At 40.4% G+C, this 23,876-nt stretch overlaps 1 protein-coding gene across 1 annotated transcript in view; it reads left to right on the top strand.

The window, feature by feature from the left end:
- The first annotated feature begins 522 nt into the window (after positions 1–522).
- LOC139735870 (forkhead box protein O1-like) overlaps positions 523–23,876 on the top strand; it is a 172,960-nt gene continuing 149,606 nt past the window's right edge. Inside the window, exon 1 of the mRNA XM_071646617.1 lies at positions 523–1,125. Coding sequence (XP_071502718.1) covers positions 700–1,125 — 426 coding nt within the window. The 5' untranslated portion in view covers positions 523–699. The remainder of the gene's footprint in view (positions 1,126–23,876) is intronic.

Below are 23,876 nucleotides of genomic sequence, written 5' to 3'. Positions count from 1 at the left end.
ACACACAGGATAGCTCCAGCTTTCTAAGCTGCACAGGCCTCCGTACATTCGTGTGTGTGTGTGTGTGAGTGTGTGTGCTCCGCATACTGCATTGGCATACAGAGTGCGTAGGTTTCCCTCTGTGTAAAATCGTGAGTGCGTGTGTATGTCGTGTGTATGGCAGCGTACACATATCACAGCTAGCTAGCAATTCGTGACGTTGGGAGATACCGACGCGTTCTAAGCCGACATTTCGTCGTCTCGCATATCGACACTCGTGCGTCGCGTCACCCGTTCTCAACAACCCTTTTCCCGCATTCACATTGGTCACTCTCAACACTAAAATACTGTGCGGAGCCTTTTTCTCAACACGTCCTAAATGCATGCTGTGCGCACACTACGTACGATAGCCGTGTCGCATAGGGACCCTCGTCGCTCTCGTAGTGTGGCAGTGCAGTGTGCATGCTTCTTTCACTATCAAATCGCACACTACCGTAGTGTGCAGGAAAGCTACCTACCTGTCCGTTCCAATTCACAGTGAACTGCACGCTAATAGGATCTAGGATAGGATTGCATGTTATATGTGACATCGATGTGAAGCTACGTGTACGGCGTTCAGCAATGTCATTCTAGGAAACAACTCCGATAATTTGCGGATAATACTGGTGATCCTGCAACCTCTGGCATTACATTGGATAACCTTTTGGGAATTATATCATCATGGCTGATTTTGATCCCGATTTTGAGCCGCAACCCCGACCACGATCGTGTACTTGGCCGTTACGACGGCCAGACTTTCTTGATTCCAAAACTGAACAGCCAGCCGCTGCTGCTGCTACTGCCGCTCCTGCCGCGGCAGACCCCCATGGTGCTCCTGCTGTAGTTACAGAAGAATCTCCAGATGCGAAGTCAGTGTTACCTTTAGAAGGAGGAGAAAATCGTGAATTGTCAACTCCATCATCTCAAAGAAGGAATGGATCGCGGAGGAATGCTTGGGGAAATCTGTCATACGCAGATTTGATAACCAAAGCTATCCAGAGCGCCCCTGACCAGCGATTGACCCTATCTCAAATTTACGATTGGATGGTCAAAAATGTCCATTTTTTCAAGGACAAAGGAGATAGTAACAGTTCAGCAGGATGGAAGGTGAGTGTCACTAAAATGTACAGTAATGTCTAAATCATCACATACAACTGTATACAAGAACTGCCATGGCCGGATTGTGTGTTTTCTGACCGGATTTTTGAGGAAGTTTTATGCCGAACTTTCTCGCCTGTGCTGTGTCAATCGGCGCAGTGTAGGGTTCTACGGGCGTTGCGGAAGACTACTTCCATCCGGACGCTCTTTTTTTCCCCCTCTCTCTCTCTCCCTTTCTCTCTCCCTCTACCTCTCTCCCGTGAAGGCTGGTGTTACAGTGTACTTCCGCACTTTACCCATGTAGAATGTGCTACCTACTTTCACGTTCGTCACCTAGCCTTTTCTACATATTTGCTTAAATATCTGAGAAATAGAGCAACATCATGGTTCACTTGTCCAGTATATTTCTAGGTTTACATAATATTCTAACACTCAGGCTACATACTATATAATAGTCATTGAGAGTATACAAGGAATGAATAGGCCCTTGAGGCTTGATAGCTATTTGAAGATTAAGATTTATAATAAGAACAGAAGAAAAAGAAGAAATGTTAAGTATCAATTTGATGGTGGACTCCATGCGTAATACTTTATAAGCTGTTATTTTCGCGAATTTTGCAAATCATTGCTTGACCACGAATTTAACTACACCGCCAAAGTGTCACCATACCCTGGGCTAATACTAGTGATATAGTGCACTTACAATAAGCGTCGAATCGCGAAAACAACATCTGGCGAAAATGTCTGTGACCTCCCCATTCGCAAAAATATCTGTATGCGAAAATAAGAGCTTTCTTATACAGTTTACAGTGTACAAGTCAAAGTAGGAGATATCTTTTCTTGCTTTTAATATCTAGACCCATTAGCAAGTAGATTTTCAGTGCTGATTGTTATTTGGGAAAATCTTTGGAAAACAGGCTGTTTGTTTTACATAAATCAATCGAAACAGTAAATATTTGTGATCAGTTAATTATTATTATTATTATTATTATTATTATTATTATTGTTATTATTTTGTTTTATTTATACAGGGTGGCCCCGTCAGTAATCAAGTACTGTTTTCAATTAAATTAGAAATTGGTATTCTAAATTTATGTGAAATCATTGGTAATCCCAAAAGAAAAAGACAATTTAGAAATTGAATACCAGCACTTAATACTCGTCTGCTTATCAAATACTATTATTTCTGAATAAGCATGCCTTGAATATCATTTGTTATATTCATTCTTGATGTCATATATTGTGAGCATCGTGCTCTCTTCAAATGAATAAGAAAATGTCAATGCATTGTTGAAAAAAAAAAGATTGTCAGACTGCCCCCATGTAGCTGTATGTACAGGTATACTTGGGTGACCCGCACCTCGTCATAGTTAATGTTTGCCCGTATTTGAATCACATTTCGCCACTGAAATTCTTTGAAATCCAACTCACATACAGGAAAAATGCTGAAAATTCCAATGGAATCACAAGTTTACTGATCGATATTGAAAATTTGCAGCTATCGTCGTCAAACGCGAACGATGCAAAAAAGTTGCGCGCTAAGGAAGGGGCCCGCAACTCGTCACCCGCTTTCCCATAGACTTAGCACGTGAAAGACGTGTGCGGGTGACCGTGATGTTCCCATAGACATACACGTAAAAGATGTGTACGGGTGACTTATAATACGTATTTCTATAGCCCAATTAAAATTTCAGATTTTCGCGAAAAACTGTTCGGTTTTCACCACAATTTGCTTGGTTGTGGTAGCCCTGCCAAGTTTCAAGCGTACCGAAGACAGTCCCGGGCATACATTTTTGTTTAGTGCGCTCAAAACAATTTTAAGCAGGGTGACGGTATTCAGGCCCCTGACGAGGTGCGGGCACCTCACTATACATACTGATGTGTTGTTTCAGTTTCTGTCACATTTCTGTCCGCTGCAATGGTGAGCATGTGTTCTTGACAGGAAACTGTCATTCACAAACATGTGTTCTGTTCCACTGTGGTGTTAAGCTGTTTGATGTGTGAACATGATACTATTGCTCTATGCAAATGCCATTTGTCATACAACCTGTATAATAATACTACATTGCACAGCATGCATACAGCATGCACATCATGCACTGTATGTTCTGCCACAAAATACAGTACAAGCAGAATAGCTATTAAAAAGATCATGACAGTTTACATCCATCTTTATGTAGGGCAAGGCTTGTCTTGTTTGAAATGTGTTATGTACTGAATGTGTAGTCTTTACCTTTACATTGTACAATGTACATGTAATTTTTGTTATGTTTTTGTTTCAAAGTTTGTTGTGCCAACAGGTACAAGTAGGCCCCTATTTGCGCACAGTGAAATTTATAAAACTTCACGTCACATTTACACGTATAGTATGTAAATCACAGCAACTTTGTGTTGTAGAGATCCCATATCCATGCAATTAATGGTTCTAAAGACCTCCTCAAATGAAGTTTTGGCAACATAACAAGATAAGAAGTACTATTTAAATGTTTAATTTTTTTTTTCTCTCTCTGCTACACTATATGGGCTGCAGCCCTACAAGTTTGTACCTCTAGTCTGTCAGGTTGTGATGTGATGCTACATGGACATTGAGCATATAAACTATAGAGGTTGCTGTGACCTTTGATTTCAACTTAAGCTTGAGGTGCTGGCAGTTTGTTGAACGTAGCAAAGATGCAGCTTAGCTATCTGTGCAAGGAATGAGGTCAACTACTGTACTTGTGTGCACAATTCACCTAGAAGTGTCACATTCAATCTCTCCCCCAAACCATGTGTAAGCCTATGTGTAACTTCATTCCGATACAGATGCCTGTCTGTAACAGCTTTTCTGAAAAAAAAACAAAGAAGTATTGAGTTACAAATAGAACATGCATGTTTTCACCAATCTAAGAATAAAGGAGTCAATTTATCTACTTTCACAAGAATATTGATGGACGTCAGTTGAGATTAAATACATGTAACTGAATGTGATATGGTTCTGACTTTCACAGAGAGCTGTAAGAGTACCACTTGGGTAGATTGCTGCTTCAGAGCAGCAGAACAACAGAGTGAAGAAAATACAGGAAAGATACTGGCACAATCATGGCAAGCCCAAACCGTAGGATTACATGTAATCTGAGATCTAGAGGAATGACATTGTACGTTGTACCATGTTCATCTGTTGTGTAAGCACTATTTGAGCCAGTATATCATTTGTTGAGAGGCTTTCCTTGTACACTGTATGTACATTGTACAGGTGTAGCCCAGTGAACATTCCAATTCATGTTTTATTGTCAGTATCCATTAGTTGAAACTAAGTCTACAGGACTTACTTTCTCATAATAACAATCAACAACAAACTTTTAGAAGGGTATCTAATGGTTTGAAAAGCACAGTACTTGTATTTGGGACTTATGTAAAATGTATGCAGTTGATTAGCCTGACCAGACACTGTGAACAGGGTCTGACATGAGTTAGTGTTTCAACGTTGTCAACGACCGTCACTGTTGACAGCAAAATCACATAAAATACCTTTTATTTGGTATGATTTTAAGAGTAAAATAATTGTCAACACTTACCTACAGCGTATTTTCCTGATGGTTGAGTTAAATTCGGCGTTTTGTTGGTATCCAGACCTTATTGTTGAATTTTTCGGAGTAGATCGTGCCGTGGCATCTTTTCCTTCGAGAGCTTCACAAAAGCAACAAACTACCACGCATGCGCATTCAGAAGTGGTTGCTTTTTACGTACGCCCGTGCGTTTCATGTGTTACGTAAAGCTTGTAGTAGATCCGCGCGTGCTGCACCGGCAATGATTTGAACTTTTTTAGTCGGGGTCATCCGACTATCTGCGACTACCTACGTTGTAGTATACGAGAGTGAATGCTATTCATACAACACGCAGATGAGGAGTGAAGCAGTAAGGACGTTTACAGACCTGATTTCAGCCATAGATTTCGGTAAGTCTTAGACGTAATTAAACAAAAAATCGCATACCGGTTATTGAATGATGATCATAGATTACGATAGTTCCTTATATTTTAGTTTTCCACGATTAATAAAGATATTCATGAAGGAAACAGTGAACGATATAAGCGCGATAACAACGTCCGCGAAGGAAAAGGGGTGCAGCGCTGTCGCGATTTGCGACAGCGCTGCGTGTAGTTAGCAGTTGATGTGTGTCATAGTGTCATGGAGTGCACTAGATTCACAGAAGCCAACTGATTTTAGTAGGTCAAATGGTTGCTACAGTGTAACTGCTACAGAGTACAGTTTGAGGTTTACACACTACATAGAATGCTTTGTGATCGCAGGCCCCTACCTTGGCACCGTAGTAAGTGATTCACAATAATCGTAACGTGTGCAATTCCAAATACTCCTTTGGGTTAGTGTTGTTCAAATTCTGACACCTCTGTTTTTGATAAACCTGATTAATGTACAAAGGGTACCATGTACTTGGATGTATTGAATTCTTCATTTTGTGCAGTACCGGTGCATGTAAAATCATTAATTTGTGATTATTTTGACCAACAAGTATGTATGAGTTTAAAAAACAACAACAAACAAAGTATCTGGTACAAATACATGTAGTGTACTTTATGCATATTTACTTTGTCTCAGCTACCAGTCAGGGACTGTAGCCTCACTGAGTTAATTGTTGATCAAGTCCAAAAGGACTGCACTACATCATGCACTGAGGTGTAATCGTGACTGTTAGTGTTAGCAATCACCATTATTCCATAACTCTTTAGCCATGATGAGGTCGTTGCAATTTAGTGGCTCAGAAGTGCTGCTGAACATGCCGCCAGTACAGGTTAAACTATCGGCTTAGACGTCCTTGCACGCAGTGAACACATCGAATCGACTACGTACAAGCAAAAGGGTGTATATTCAGACACTTCAGTATTGCTTTTCATTTACTGATTTGTACATTCTACATGCCCAGTTGTATACACATGTTTCCCAAATTTCACATGAATGCTACAGTAAAATCCACTGTGTTTTGCATACAACTCTTCTTTTGTTTTGTTTTGGTTTGTTTTGCCTTTGGTATAGCCGTAAAATATGGAAAGCATTTGTATTTTTCTGTTACACCTTATTTCTTATGGCAGATTATATAGGCCCTCATTGACAGATCAATTAGTGAAAGGTTTAAAAACATTTGGCCGTTTTCTTATAATTCATGAAATTTCATGTACTGCTGATACATTTTAGCATTTGAACTTGCCTCAAGATCTGTACATTTTTTGTACCTTCTCATTTATTTTTATCTAATATTAAAACTCTTGCTCTCTGTTAAAACACTGACAAGTTACTTTCCTTTCATTACCAAAAACAACAACAAAAATCATATTTATCTTCTTTAGAGATGACAGCAGTGCTCTTTTTATCAGCTATAATGGAAACAAAACAAAACACCAATCCCTTAGCTGACATTGTGTAGTAGCATTTTGTACACACCGTGTCAGCATGCCATTTTAATTATGAGCAGCATCACGGAGGATGGCCACTGCTACCATGCAGTACAGCTGTTGGCGATGCAGGCTCCACTTTCCCTTTAACCCAGTCCCTTTATCTACATCATGCCTCAGCACTCGTGAGCTGTAATGACCTTTCCACGACCATGTGACGTAGGTAGAATTAAAGGAGATCTCCGTGATAAGATATTGCCGTCGCTCCAGCGGGGGAGCGGTGACGAGGCAGCGGGATGCCAGGCCTTGCGATCGGCTGGCCCTGTGTGTGCACCGGCTTCTCTCCGAGCCCCTCTCCCATACCCCCAGTGGTAAATGGGAGATAAGTGTGATTAATGTACGCATCACGATTGTGCAGTTGAGTTGATGAAGGAGGGCACGATGAAAATTTGATGATGCATACCAGCGTCGGGTGGCTGGTGTCTGCTTGAGGGAGAAAGAGCGGGAGAGACGTGTGAGGAACTGCTGTTGAATGAGTGTGGGGGGAAATGATTTCGATCTTGCTCTGCCTGTTTTAACACTGATTGGTTGGGAGATTATAAACAGGGTTAATGTTGTGTTCTTTCCCATACATCATTATAATTCTTGTACCACACATGGGTGTGCCGTGTTAGAATTGAATGCTGAACTCGTAAGAATTCCGCAAAGAACATGCACGTGAAGATAGTTTTAGGAGATGATATTAATACGTGTAGAATTGTGTCATTTGAATTTATACTACTAAATAATTATTTCAGTGACCTTTATGCAAATAACTGTCTTGCCTTGTCCTGCAATGTATGAGATATTCTGAATTTAATTTTAAAAACAAGTTAAGGTGAAACTTGGTTAAGAGGCGTCTTTCATTTCTGTGGAGAGGAGAGATTTGTCAAAACTGCTGCTAACCTCAATTACTCTGTAATTAATCTGTGGTATGAGTGGCTGTTAAATTGCATGTTTGTGAGATAGGGCGTATTGATTGTAAATGACCTACATGTACAGTCTGAAGGAAAATTGGCTGTTTACATTTTCCATATGTGTAAGTGTCATTTTTTTTTTTAACCGGTCATATTGTATAGATCTGCCAACACAAGGAGTATGGATCTACACTGAAAGTGTTATGCAACATGTATCTAGTATTTTGCACGTAATCGACATGTTATGTTATTTCCTGCCAATTGTGGAGTCGTCAGCATCACACATGTACTTTAGCAAAACTTTTGTTTGACTGTTGTTCATTGCAAACATGTAGGCTACATTTAGTACTAACATGGAGCTACTGTAATTTCATACCCTGAAGTACGATGTAGGACACATTTGCAGCCTACATTTGATGTGAAGGACATGCTGAGTAGCATGTGGAATAAATTGTGATCGCTTCAAAAAAGCTTCAAATGATTGTAATCCTGTGTCATGTTCACTAGAGCATGTTGCAGCCATGGATACAAAGAGAAAGAAAAGGAAAAGTGGAAGAGAAGAGGGGTGGGGTGGATATTATGAAGAAAAAAAAGAAACGAAGAAGGATTTGTCGGGGGGGGGGGGGGGGGGAATAGTCTCTTGTTATACTGGGGTAGCCACACCTGAGTGAGAGGAGAGCATAGGAATGCTGCACTACGTGAAAGCAGGCATTGATACATGTAGGAGACCAGCAAATCAGGGTGATCCCAAAAAAGAGCGTTGTTGCCCATGGATTTACAGCAGCGCAGTGCCCCACAATAGGTCCATCATACATGGCCTCCCAGCCCAATTTGCATGTGAAAAGGTGTTCTGCCCCCCAATTGCTGCCAGGCTGCTGAGACTGGTTCTTGACGTCAGCCTGTGCCACCACTTCCCCCCCCCCCCCCCCCCACTTCAAACCCCAACATCGAATTGTGGGGGGAGGGATGGGAAAAAAATCTGAGAGGAGTGCCAACAAATATGGAAGAAATGTATGACGATAAAAGTCCCATTGCCATGAATTGTTCTCTCCATCGCAAGTAGAGCTGGTTTTCACTGAGTGAGTTCACGCGGACAGAGGCCCTTTAATGCCCCGCTGCGCGGTGGGCTGACGTCATGCTGGCGTCTTAGTAGGGCATGCCGTGCCACCGAACTGTGTAATCGCTGAATTGTGAATATTTTAGGGCATCCTGTGACGTTGAGATTTCGCCTGAATGCGCTCTGTTCGTGCAATGCTTTCCAACAGTTTCATATTCCCGGAGGACTAATGAAAAATTCTCTGCCATTAATTAGTCGATGATCCCATGAGTGTCTTGCCATATTGCTGACTAAACTTCCTCTCGCAATGATACACATCCCGCATTGTTAATTCATAATTACCAGCACATTTCTTTATGTGGAGCCCTACTGCTCATTGCACACACGTTGCTGTTGACACGTGAATTACGTGAATATCTGTCTAAAAAAGTGCTTGTAGAGCATTAATGCATCTAGACAGGTAGATGTTAAACCTGTGTATGTATCTGAAAATAGACAATGGCACATAGAAATGCAATTTTTTACGATTGACGATTATGATTGAATTACTTGTTGCTTTGAGAGCTGTAAGTCAAGCCAAATTGTTTTCAATCCCGTCAAAGAAAAAAAAAATGTTTTTATGTGCTTCATTCTGTAACCGTTAGATATATTGGAGGAGGTTACATTGCATGGCATGTGTGCAACGATATAAAGATCAAACAGGCTACAGACAGATGAAAGGCATGTTTCTTTAATATTTAGTAAACAAAATATAATTGTGCTTGTCTGTTCTTTTTGGCCTACTGCAGATGGTTTTCAGCCAGTATTATGATACACATTGTGTGCATTTTACTTGTATCTGTGCGATCAAATTATGTATTTAATTAGATGTTTCGGGCTCAGTCCTTATACCCGGACAAAACTTGTTTTTATGCTCATTCATGTTTTTTGTTGTTAAACTGATGTTAGTCACTGAATTCGCACATATACAAGGTACATTTGTAGAGTATGTTGGTGTTCAAATATAAGGTAATGTTTTTTCTTTGATGTAAAACTTCATTGATCAGTGGTAAATTTCTGGTGTCTAGACTGCTGGTCGTATATCATTGTCACATATGGATTACATGCTACCTTGTGATCCACAATAAATTTGGCTCTTGTTATACACACGTGTGTATGCTTTGATCTAATCCATGTCCCTCTCCATACCCTCCCACAAGCAACAAACAGAACACATACTACAGTAGGTACTGTACTCAAACCCTGACTCACTCAAAACAGCAATGCTGCTTCACCGGTATTAGGACTCTGTATTGTACACCCTGGTGCTTTCTAATAACTTTATTTTTGTCCCCTCTATTTCCCTCTCTCCTTCTCTCCAACCCCACCCTGGCCTCCGAAATTATGTGTCACCAGTGACCTCTGCCCTCCGTCACTCAGTTCCACATTCTCTCACAAGCTTTAGTCAGTCAGGGGCACACAGGCCACGAGAGAGCCCCTTCCACGAGTTCCAGTGGCAATTGATACAGAATCTTCTGTGTAGATGTTGCTTGCAGTACTGGTGTAGGGCACAGAAGCTGCAGTGTACTGAAACTCTCGTTGGCTGTACTTGGAACGCTGTACATGTACGCAGGGTCTGCGTGTTCGTGCATTCACACAATGTATACATGTAGACGCACAGTCCAATGTGTGCTCAGTGTAAATGGGCAAGGCCTGTGGTTTAAACCACCCCATTGAGTGCTGTGGTTCTCTCTCATGCTGAAAGTTACTGAAAAGTTGTCCTGACTGCAAATAAGATTTCAGTATTCTGTTGCTCGTTGGTAGGCATTCTACCTATCAAATTCATGTCAACTGAGTATTCCACTTTAAAGATTCAACATTGCTTATTGTCATCAGGATACTCCAGTATTCAAGTGCATTCTTAAAAGGGAAGATAATTTGTTAACTTCACTGTCATTGTCAGACGTTGTAGGTGATTACATCGGTCCTATTGTGTCTGCCTTTTATCAATTACTGCTGTCAGATTAAACAAGGCCTGTATAGCACGGTCTATTGTGTCAGAAAAAGGCCTCCCCCAACTTTTGTGCAGAGGTGATCCTCTTACAGCTCTACTGGTAATTACTAGACGGGTATCCTATTATCATTGTCAAGGACATGTGCAGCTACTGTACATGCATATCAGAGTAGGGAAAATCCACTTAGAAATGGCATGTGATCATTGGCTATCTCCCCCCCCCCCCTTACCATTGTCATTCCTCTCTACCAATGCCCTTTAATCCCCACCAGTAACACCAATCCATCTTTCCTCTTTTAGCGCCTTTCCTATTCATTCTAAGCCCCTCTCTCCCCTACCCCACCCCAAATGCTGTTTGGAAAAAGTCTAGTAAACAATTAAAAAAAAAAATCATCTTTAAAAAAGTTGTTGGAGGAGTACCTACTTGGTAAATTCTCAACAGAGAGGAATTGATCACTGGAACTGTAATATTCATTGACCTTTGTATTTACCCTGAAAGTATCTTCTTCTTGTGTTTTCCAATGGCTTTCCATGATTACTTTTCACTTCTGTTGTGCACAAGGAGAATCAAATATCATTTTCTGCATTGAAGTGCCCCTCCACATCTGTACTTGTGATGTAGCAAATAAACAGGCAACGTACTGTCATATTCGTAGAAAAACTCCAGAGGCTGAAGTGTATCTCTTCTCTTGAAATTACATGTTGAGATAATGGTACTGCTGCAAAGTGTGTATTGATAACCTGTCAATGAAACTGATCTCTTCTGCAATATCACTATACATGTGCATCATTTAATGAAATTTTTGGCACAGTACATATTGAGAAAGCTGCAGAACCACATTGTCAATTCGAATGGGTTATTCTGCCAAAAAGGAAAGAAAGCAAAAAAAAAAAAAAAAAAAGATTGAGATGGTAGATCTGGCAATTTTTCTAGATTTCATTTTCAAATGCAAGGCACTTTGAAGAAGGATTAATTTCAGGAATTGTAAAGATTATCAGTGGTGCAGTATAGATTACACCTTCACATTGTCATACATCAAGGGAGATATCCTCCCAGTTTCATCAGTTTCATGCTCTTAGTGCCGCCCACTGTATACAGTACTCACAGCTGGCAGTATAATGGTATTAAAGGTCCTGTTTACCTTTGGGAACAGTGATTTAAAAAACATTCAAGATATGACATTTAATGCATGTGTAGGTCTGTTGTACCACAATACATCCTATCATATAAAATTTCAAGCCATAAAGCCTGAAATGTAGGGAGATATCTGTATTATTCTCAATAAACCGTAACTGTAGACGGTTTAGTCTGGAAGCATTTTTATTATAACTATTGTTCACATTTCGTATATTTAACGATACTTAACATCGATTTTAGCGATTCAGATTTTCACAGTGGTTGTTTCTATCCCTAACTCACATTTTGGAACTATTTTAAAGTACGAACGCAGGGTTTTTGTTTCATCTTCAAATGATAAATTATGCCTTTAAAGGACAAGTTCACCTTCATAAACATAAGGATTGAGAGAATGTAGCAATATTAGTAGAACACATCATTGAAAGTTTGAGAAAAATCAGACAATCCATTCAAAAGTTATTAATTTTTGAATTTTTTTTGCAGTACCCGCTGGATGAGAAGACTACTGCAGTGTATGAATAACTTAGATGTCACATGCGTACAACAATATAAGGAAAATATAAAGAGAATTTCACAAAATTCCATCTTTTGAAAAAAGTACACATTCCCCTGACTCGTTACCGATAAATGTTATGGGTAATATTATTCCCCCTGCCTTTAGAAAGAGGCAAGTCAATTGCTCTTTTATTATGCGAAAAAGGTGAAAATATGTTGAATTTTCTTTTATATTTTCTTTATACTGTTGTACGCATATGACTCACAAGCTGTAGTAGTCTCCTCATCCAGCGGTTCCAACACAAAAATTTTAAAAATTCATAACTTTTGCATCGATTGTCCAATTTTCCTCAAACTTTCACTGATGTGTTCTACTAATATTGTTGCATTTTCTCAATCCTTATGTTTATGAAGGTGAACTTGTCCTTTAAGTATCTTTTTTTTTTTTTTTTCCAGTAGAGTTAGTGCAATATAAAGCAGAATTTTGGGCCATTCCAGATGATTTGATACTGTCTGTATGCTCAGTCCAAGAAGGCTAGAGATGCTGAATGCATATAGTGGATGAGTTTGTGGAAGTACGAGTTATGAACTTTTTGTAAGGCCGGGTCTACAAGTTGTATGGATATATCAGACATAATTTATGGTTTATATGGTTATTTAATGGCTATTGAGAATGAGATTAATGATTACATTGTCAGCAAAACAATATTTTGTAAATGAAACAAGGAAGGAAGTGTATGTTGCCTGAATCAGGTTTGCCATTGTCACATCTGATTATGTGACTCAAACCAAGAAAGGGAGGATTTACATGTACTGTGTGTGAAAAGAAGGAGTCTCAGGTTGATGTTGCCGAGTTACAGTGTACTCCCAAAAAGTACTGTCTTTCCAGCCTTGTCATGTTTCTCTGGATATATATATATATATTTTTATCAAAAGCTCTGTGTTTGTTTTTCTAGCACTTCTCATTGGCAGACCTTTTTCTCCCCTTTCTTTCCTTCTTTCCATCACTGAATTTATGTGTTTTCTTGGTCTCTAAAGAAGGGGAAAAAAGCAGGGAAGATGTAAAGTGAGATGCATGCTCGCCCCCACAAGCCCCTTGGTGAGTGTTGGTCTGTAGCAATGAGTGTAAAGTGAAAGGTGAAGCAGAGTTCACTCATTTCCAGGATAATCCTTGGTTGAGAGTTGACAATGTCTGGGAGAGGAGGTTCTGGTAGTTTTTGGTGAGAAAATGCAGGGAGGGAGGGGTGAAGTTGCCTTTGCGCATGATTTTTCATCCACTGCAGCAAGTGCAGGGGAGACATTCAGAGATTTTTAGGCCAGCTTCCATGCTGAAGAAACATGTGCCAGGCGGGCTTGGGCTGAACACATCACGTCTGCATCTTCTGTGTGGCAGTGACTGGCAGTCAGAACAGTCGGAATGGAAGACTTGGCTCATGGACTGAAATGTTTACCTTTCATGCTTGAGAGATCTATGCCAGTGGCACCAGTGATGCATATTCCTCCCCCCCCCCCCCCTCAATTTATGGAGAATGAGACTGACATGTCGAAACAATAGTGACTTCTTTGGAGTCACTATGCGGAACAATCAGACTTTTGAATATCAAAGTCAGACGATAACCTTTCCAATAAGGGATAATGGCATTGTACCCTTCATTCTGTTATCTAAAGGCACCCGTAGCATCTCACTAGTCCTAGAACATCACATCCTACTACACATGCACATGGGACACATGCATCTTACATGTCTTTTTCCAAAGAAATGTGTACCCGCACATACAATTTTAATGAAAATATTCAAAGTAGACTCTGCAAAAGTTTAGGTAACCTGGGCATTTTGTCCCTTGGGTATCTTTCCTCCGTCATCGTGCAGAAGTTGTTTACATTCTCTGCAATTTAGAGGTGTTTTTGCCTCAAACAGAACCCGAGGCTGGCTTTAGAACCCATCTGTGATATTCCACGCACCCCAAAGCACGGCGGATTTTTCGTCCGCTCTTGGGGATCACGGCTATAATTGCGCCATTCGGAAACGATGCGGTAACAGATAGCACAGTCAAGTCTACTGAGAGATATATGTATTGCTGAATCCATTTGCTGTGCCAAAAAAAAAAGGAAAGAAATAAAATGTGTATGCATAACCTGTGGTGAGTTTTAAGGCTTAGAACTCTCGACCACAAATCCTATCTCATTCTCACTTTTTTTTTTTTTTTAACGATATGAAAGTCTGCTCTTATGAAATCAATGACTCTCATCTCAGGTAAAGAGAGTGAATCTGAAAATCCCCGTGTGGTTGTGGTATGGAAAATTTGTTCCATAAGAGACTGGCTTTGGTTTGCTTGTAGTGGACACAAGTAGTATGCTTTATTCCGTTTAAATACTTTTGTAACTTTGTATGGTTGTGTGGAAATGTGAAGAGTCATCCGGACATGCACCTTTCTTTGGAATCAATAGGCCTACGTGTGGACAAAGTCGTTTACTGCTGTCTTTACTATCCTGTGGCTTGTCTTTGGAAAGAGATGAGTGGTTTTGGAGGGAAAAGACTGCTTTGGGTTTACAAGAGTTTTTGGTATCGCCCAATATTTACAGCAAGGTTAATTCTGAATGCTTGAAGATTTTTTGTCTGTGCGATGCAATAACTTCAAAGATGAATGAAATTGTTTTCGTGTGTTTGTCAGACAAATTGGGAGGGGGGGGGGGGGGGACAGAACAAACTATGCCTTAACATAGCCCATCCATGTCCAAAGCGTATCACAGTGCATGCACCTCAAAAGAGAAATTGTGCTATCAATGGATAAATTCCATTATCCCCCCTCAAAAAAAAAAGTGTTTTTGAAAGAAGGGAGTAAAATTGAATCATGTAGGCCTACATGTAGATCTTTGAAAAGGAGGCCAGTTTTCGAGAATGGTACAGTTATGTAGGTCCGTAAAGAGTAGAAAAGTCTATTACGCATTGTATAATGGTATTCGATATAATATAATGTGCTGGCTGCCCATCTAATCACATGATCATGATCAGGATGTTTCCTTTGCTATCTTTGATGGCACTCGAGACTGACATTGTAGTGATCACATTGTCCAATCACTGTCCAATTCTTTTTCCACCAGGATGCTGCAACATACATGAATGCTCGCTTTTAGAACCCCCCCCCCCCTTCCCCCATGAGGACTGTGACTCTCCCTCAGGAGAAGACTGTTCTGCAAACAGACAATTTCTTGAACTGTAGGAATCTTCCCCCACCCCCATAAAAACAAAAAACAAAACTACATGTTTCTGTTGTGTTTCTGTTGAGGAATTGCATGTTACTGTGATGGGTTTATTTCGATTGTGGATGCAAAGGCAGAAGGAAGGCCGTTCCACAGAATAATGTGCCAGCAAATATCTGTATTTACCTCCCGGATTACGACAGCAAACCAAGTGACATCTCTCCAAGGAAAGCATTATTGTTCAAGACGGTCTTCAAAGGCAGAGAATAACATCGCCTCGGTGCACGTAGGCGTGTTGTTGTCTGTTGCTCAAAACTCTCTTTTTCTTTTTCTTTGCTCTCATCTTTCATACCATCTGAAGGCTGGCTTAAAGTAAAAAACAAAACAAAAAGCTTCACCCACTCAGCGGAAGACAATGAAATTTTCCCCTTTTCTTACTGCAGGGTCTAAGGATATGAATGCTTTGCTCACGTCATGGGATACTACACTCTATGTCTCCCCACAAAACGTGTCGAACACGTCATGGAGACGTTTTGAACGTTCAAAGTAGGCTTCTTTTTCCATGCAACTTACCCACATGTAGGCACAAACAGAATGATTTAATAGTTTTTAGCAAAGGAGCTTTGCTTCTGGATTTGTCACCCTTCATTATGAGTGACTTTCATATTTCCCTCTTTTTTTTTGAGATTTGTCAGTCCTTGGGTATTGCACAAGGTTTGAAAATCCAAACTGCAAATGATTGTTATTTGAGTTGCTATCAACCCACAAAGAGGCCGTCATTGGTGCTATCAATGGAATTTTTGGACAAGACTACACATAGTACACTTGTACATATGCTTTTTGGGGACCAGTATTCTACGTTGTATGTAGAAGGGTGAGTTCACAGTGATTTCCAATCATTCAGGAGAAATGTAGAATCAAGAACATCAAGAGAAATGATACACCTGCAATACACACTATATTATCAAACTGAGCAGGACAAGGCATATCTAGTATAGTTACCTTCATATTTTCTGTAAAATTCCTTTCGATTGAGAAAGTGACCAAAGATCATCTCTATGGATTTCAAAAGTCTACTGGCCTTAAACTATATAATACTGACAAACTTTGTACTCTTGCTGTGCAAAATAGTTGTAAACATACATGTACATACATTGTATGACATCATCTTAAGATAAAGTAAACTCAGTATTCTGCAATGTGGTACATTGTTGAACTGCAATTTGCTGTGACCAAAAAGACTCAGTTGATAAGTTTTTATGATACTATAGTGATATACAGTGCATTCTGAATATTTAAATTTTCAATTGTCAAGTCTATTGTATGTACAACCTACACTAATATGGTATGTATTGTAGTACTGAAATTACATGTAATTCTATAGATCTCTTGTCAGTTGTATTTCTGTGTTAAACTGAACAATAAACATCCCTCTTTTCTTTTTCCTCATACGCAGATCATTCATACTCACACATACTTGCATGTATACACACATTTCATCACACACACACACACACACACACACATTCCCTCTCCCTCTGTATCCCTCTGTGGTATGTATGGACGTATGATATACAATCGGCCGCATAACCTCAACCCAGGGCCAGGAAATGAGTTGTCATCCGAAACGTGCTTAACTACGGTCGTGTCATATCCCCTTCTCCTGGTGGCAAGACACACTGTGTAAAAGACAGGACGAATTAGTGGTGGGGTTCCGCCAGAGGAACACTTCATCAGACATACATTGTAAAGCTCCCCCGACTCTTTCCCCCCTTCCCAAACCTCTCCCATACCCCACAAATTACAGTATGTGGGACCAGGAAGCATAGTGGATGTCAAACAGAAGTGTATATAGCACAGTCTGCTGCGTTATTTTTGTTAGTCAACAATGTTCCTCTTCAAATATGCAGAAATAATACTTCAAATGAAATGAGATGAATGTGTCATTGAAATACTTGTGAACTTTATTTCTAGTTTCACAGCTGGATCTTGTACAAAAAATTTCTGGTGACAGACATCAACAGAACGCAATGGTTAGTGTAGCAAATTTGCTTTCAGTGAGTCTGGCTGACTCGAAAGAGACTAGAAACAAGACATTCATGACAGAAATGCAAATTATGTAGAAATATTATTGAAATCTTTTTTTGTTTTTGTTTCTTACAGTACAAACAACAGATATAGTTACCTTTTCACTATGTCAGTGATATCTATACCAAGATGTGTGCAATGCACAAGTATTTAAGTTGATTTTAGAAATTGATTAAATACAATTGTATCCTACAACTAGTAACAGCTTGTGTGATCTAATGTAACTCTTGGCTAGAATTTCAGAGGAAAACCCTGATCTCTATCCTTTTAGGGAAGGGATATTTATTCTCACTAGCGTTCTACCGCGGGATCCCGCAAATTTGCGGTAGGACGATTTGCCGAACGCGTAATATGCGCTGAACGTTTTTTTCCTCGCGCATTGACAGGGGAAAAAAATCGTGCGGAGGAACGCGGTAGGACGCCGATCGTCCTGCCGTGGTAGGACGATTTCTCTCTTACAGAAAAAAATCACCAGCGCGCACATCATGTCAAATGCGCCTATATACGCGTAAAATCGTCCTCGAGCGTTCCATGCGTCCTCCTGCGGTAGAACGCTAGTGAGAATAAATATCCCTTCCCTTAGCAGCCAGTTGAGTACAAGTCCAGGAGGTACAAAATGTATCCCTCTTTGATCCATTATAAGGAGATGCATTAATTCACCTGTTGTGTCAACTTTCCTGCAAGAGTGTTTTGATAAAGCATGATGCCTGCCAATGTTGTTCCTACAGGTGTACATTGTAGATTTGGTATACATTCTTTGGCAGGAATTGAGGGTATGAAACTTCCTACATGTAGGTAGGATAGCAAAAATATAAATTCGTATCTTTAGACAAATGTAGAAAAAAAATATGTTCTCTGAGGAAAAAGAAAATACTTCCACTTTTCAACTGATTGATACACCATGTCACATACAGGGCATGTTCAAGACCTCGTGATAGAATTGTGTTAGTTTACTTTTTGAGCTGGAAACCAGGGTCTTATTTAGATAGTGATGTTGGACCGCAAAATCATTTGCATACCCACAATGGACTTTGAGATCAAATGGCATGAAGTGTACAACTCACTGCTGTCTGTACCTGGAAATGCATTCTTCAGGGATACATGTCACACCGCAAATGCCGTTAACCCAGGTTAAAAAAGTCATGTGGCCATTTTCCTCTCCCCTCCCACCTTTACCTCTGGACGAAGGGTTATGGGGCAGGCAGGAAAAATCAGCTGTTTCAAGTTTGTTGTGCCTTTTTTTTTTGGGGGGGGGGGAGTTCATTGTTCACACAAACATGTGATCTTTCCTTATCACATTTACATTCTGTTTTCCATGAAGTGATACTACTGGCCCCTTTGACACTATATGATTGTGCAGGTACAATTGTAGTTATCTCTTTAATACGTTGGTTTAATTCATGTACCCCTTGATGAGGTGTTGTTAAGTGTGACAGGATTTCAATAAAGCCATATCATACACTCATGTGGTCCTTTGCTAGAAACTACATGTAGGCCTACAATATAACAAAGATTGAAACCCACAATCTGAATCTACAGATTTCCTATGTACTAAATTGCATGGACTGTCGATGAACATAATTAGTTTATAAAGAATACAGCAAGCACTGTGTGATTACGTTTAAATGCAGCTAACTGTACCATTAGTCTGGTACAGTTCCCATAGAAGTAGGGGGTGACGTGAAGACGATCAGTTGTAGATGGGTGCACATCCTCCAGTTCACGGTGCTCAACATCAACACTCACAATGGAAGTGCTGGAGAATGTTTTGTGTCATCTATATGGGGCTATATTTTACACCTGCTGTCCGATCGCAACTCCTTTAGGGTGCGGTGCGAGCAGAGGGAGATGATGCGGAATGCAATGCACGTGAAAAGCGAGACAGTGAAATCCGCAAAGGAGCAACACTTGGCTGTGGAAGAAGACTGTAGAGGGTGCCTAAAGAGGCAAAGGAGTGGCCTACCGACACCAGACACGGCAGTCATCCTCAGCCACAACTTTTGGAGTCCAGATTTACGAATGAGTTCTTGCTGTGGTCACATACATGTCGTACCCCTGACCAGAGGCTGGCCTTTCAAGGATTAATGCTGCTGCTGCAGTTGCCCTGATCACGATTGTGATCATTTGAGACCTCCTCCGTGAAACTGCCTGCAAGGTGTCAACTTATGGGACACCCTTGTTACTGTGGCAAGAATATAGTCATCATTAATCGGGAGGAGACCGAGTGTGGTTGAAGCAAAGCTGAGAATGGCATCTCGTACAATTTGCCCAGGAATCTACTGGTCTTACAGTATGTACAGTATTTTGGAAACCATGTCGTCCTCTTTCATTTCTCATCCCTCTAGAGTTTTTCAAAGTTGGAAATGAAGATCGAGAATAATCCAAAAACTGGCTGTCAGGGCACCAGTCTCGATGCTGGTGTGGAAAGACAATTCTGTTGATTACCACTCTCTGTAGACAGTCGGTAGTATGTACTGTATATTCGTGACACTATGCTATGAGTAAGTTTGACTTTGTTGCGCACACCAAAGAATTTAAGAGAGCACACAAACGAACAAAACTGCAAGCTCGCATTGGAATAGGTAAGCAAGATCACTGAGTTCAGTGTGTGATTATGAGAAATACAGAATTTAGATGCTCCGTGTTGGCTACAACTTGCGGAATTCTCATTAGCAGCTGAGGATAATGATAGGTGTTTCAGTGAATATTATAATTTTTCTCTCTGCCATTAGCAATTAGGAAGGTGGTGAATTTGATGCATTAATTGCTCGGTGCTCACGATGCGTGGTGGAAATGGCATGATGTGCCCAAGAAGGCTGTAACAAGTCTTCAGAGCAGTACTTCAATGTATTTCATCACCTAGTGATCTGTTTCTTTTTTATTTTTCATGTGTTTGTCCCCCCCCCCCCAATCCTGTTGGCGTGCAGGTGATTTCCTTGTCTTCATGGTGCTCTTCTCTTGTGTAGATGTTAATGTTTTATATTTCCATGTCTCTTGGATTTTAGTTTCACTTTCCATAGCAAGTGCATGGTGCATGCATGTAGTCATGTTTGTACATTCTGCTACACACGGTTGCTTAAACCATGGACCTACAACAAACTCTTTTGTTGTAGGTCCATGCTAAAAACATTAAACAGTGGAATATGCAATTCTCAAAAAAAGGGTGCGTCTATTATTTGACTCACTTCTGGCGCAGAATTAAGGTTTCCAAACAACTTTCAGGGAGTTGTGGGCAGTTGATAAAGCTGTTTTGATTATGGAGTTTGAAACATGTTTTATATAGCTCGGACCTGTCCACACCAACCACTTCCAACTACACAGCTCCGCTCCTTAGGTCAAACTGCACAATTGAGAATATGCGCAGTGACAAGGCCTCCCTACCAACTCACGACAAAGTTGATATACGCAACAACTTGCAATTGCAAGAAATGCAATCCAAAAGGCATACTGCAAACACTTTTTGATAGTGGGTATTGAAACGCATTTCAAACATGGAAAAATTGATAAACGCAGCCAAAGACATTCAATTATCAATGTGAAATCATTATGGAAACAAGCATGAAAAAGACGAATATTGTCCAGAGTGGTATTGAAAGAAAAATTGGAATGATTCCAAAAGTTCTCAAGGGTAGCAGGTCAGTCCATTTTATGGTATTCGTTCAAACTCGTTGGTCGTGATTCACTGTATGCAGTTATCCAACCGTTTGGAGCACTATGGTTTGATATGTAGAGTTATACAGTGGGTCTTTTTGATGGATAGACAAGCCTCCTTCACTATTATAAAACAATGTAATCATATGCTTGTGAAAAACCACAATTGATTGAGACTTCCAGTTAACCAATCAGTAGAGATTTGTGGGGTAGAGGGGCCTACCAATGAAGTGTTTGCCTGTGAAAACTCATACTCCTACACGAACATGTGCAGCATTGGGTTGAATGTGTTTGCTGCTGTATGTTAGGAAAAAATGCCCTCACAAATACATGCCTACATGTATTTCACTCTTCTGAATACATAAGATCATGATTTCCTGATGCGTTCACAATGATTTCTACAGTGTGCAAGTGAGTAAGGAACATTTCACATGTGGAAGAGGGACTCTGCATATCATGGCAACCCACAAGTGAAACCATTTTTCGCTCCTGCTCTGCTCCACCTCAGTGACCCCCTCCCACATGTGGCCAGTGGTCTGCACACTCTCATTAGTAACCGATTCACTGTGTGGCGGGGGAACATCAAAGCCGTCGGTTTCGTTTTACCACATGTGAGCCTCCCGCCACAGAAAAAAAGAAAAGAAAGAAGACATGCTGGCCAGTGCGATGGAGTTGGCCAAATTCACGTCAAAGGAAGGATGGGCTCCGAAACGTGATAATGGGCGCTGGAGCAAAGTATTGCTTGGACGCAAGTGTGCATGACGTACCTGAGACACCCTTTGTTTTAAAGGCATTGTGGGATACAGTGGCACTTAAACTGCCAGGTTGTGCAGGTAGGCCCATGCACTGTCCACAGTGAAATGTGTGCATGGTCTCAATCTCATTTCTTCTCAACCTTATCTAAACTCTATGGCCCGAGTCTACAAAGGTGGTACAATTGAAACCATGGTTTAAACCATGGACAATTTGTATGGAGCACCAAGTGTCGCATGGCCTATTTCGTCAACGAAATGATCATTTCGTAACAAAATGACAACATTTCTGACGAAATAGGCCATGCGACACTTGGCACTCCATACAAATTGTCCATGGTTTAAGCCATGGTTTCAATTGTACCACCTTCGTGAATTCGGGCCAATGTATCGCCGTGAGGAGGCCTGAGTATAGTGTAGATGCAACTATGCAGGACACAGACTATAAAATTACTGTGCATTGATGCAGTTAGAGCATAAAACAACAAACTTGGTTTGAGTTTGAGGAGAGACATACTATAATAAACTACAATTGAGATGTCAGTTCTTTTTATTTTGAATGTGGCATTTGCAGACTAGTCGCTACATATTTTCCCAGATACCTTTGAACCATGTTGTAAAAAAGTCATCTCATGAATATTTTTGTCGTGAATGTGATGTGGCTTGTGCTCATTTTCAGGACGAAAAGCAAAAATGAAACACGTTTTGTCAGATTGCAATTTGACAAATGCTTACAAGATAGTCAGATGATATTTTCAATTTCATCCTGAGTATGAATACATACATTAAAGGATGGTAGGCATTGTCGGGATAAAAAGCAAAGCAAACATTCTCTTGTTGCAGCTTATGCTAAGATTAAAACAACCTATTCGTTGCGACTATGTTTACCAGAGTAAAATGAAGCAAAGAAAGGAGGAAAAAAAGCACACAAAATATGGATTGACTGCATACATGGGCCTAGCTGCACTTGAGGCTTTAGGAGAGAATAGACAGCTAGCATACATCAACTTAATTACCAACTTATTTCCTGTCAGGGGATCCTGTGAATTGCATGAATAGTCTTGTCGTTCCAGACCCATACTTTGTAATATGACAGCACACGAAAGATCAATTTCTAAATGAGGGAAACGTTTCTTTTGATGTGAATGTTGGTGTTTCATTTTGTATTCATTCTGTTTGCACTTGCTTGTGGTGTCTTCTTCTTTTTTTTTTCTTTTCTTTTTTGTTTTGTTTCGGCATGGCCTGTTTTTAATGGTAAATGAGGTCACTGGGTAAGTTCTGATAGGCGGCACCCAAACTGACGCCTCTGCCATTATCTTGTCATTGGTCAAGTGAAGGCTGTGCTACCATCACCGATATTACCTTTGGACCCTTGAGTAAAAGCATGGAAAAAAAAGACACGCATTATATCACATAATGAACATTTGGTAGTGCCATAAGAGCAGTATTACACCAATGGCAGTTTAATCGAATCCAGACAAATGCAAAGAAAGTGAAGACAGTTTGAATAATAGGTAACCTCAGAGTGGGGCATTCCAAGAGGCCCCTCAAATCACTTGTCCTGATTTGAGGGCCTGTACATTTCAGTAAACATGTGAACTCATTTTCATATCGTATATTTCAATATGAAGCTTCTTTAAGAATTGACAGAATCTTGATTATAAATTCATTTTAGTCTGTGGCACATAGACTAAGATATTACATACTAGACCTTTTCCTTCTTTGATTTCCCCTCTCTTTCACACCACACCCCCTCACCCCCCCCCCCCTTTCCCTCTCTGCATTTCTTGCATGGCATTCTACTACAAGAGGGAGGAAAAGAGAAAAGAAAGAAAGAAAGAAAGAGCTAGGCAGAGAAAGACAGTGATGCTCATTGACAGTGAGTAATAGGAAATGGGTTGATTGGTGCTCAAGTAGGAAAGTTTGGCAACTCTTTCCCAACTCACAAATCCCACACCTTTCCACTCTCCCAGCCAATCCCCCCCCCCCCCCCAAAAAAAAAAAAATAGAAAGAAAGTTATAGAAGTAATTAAAAATGCATAC

Source organism: Diadema antillarum, unplaced genomic scaffold, assembly GCF_040938485.1.
Source record: "Diadema antillarum isolate AM-2024a unplaced genomic scaffold, OU_Dant_1.0 seq00000604_RagTag, whole genome shotgun sequence".
In the NCBI taxonomy this organism is placed as follows: Eukaryota; Metazoa; Echinodermata; class Echinoidea; order Diadematoida; family Diadematidae; genus Diadema; species Diadema antillarum.
Note: the sequence above shows the minus strand (reverse complement) of the source record. Positions and strands in the feature narration are given on the sequence as shown.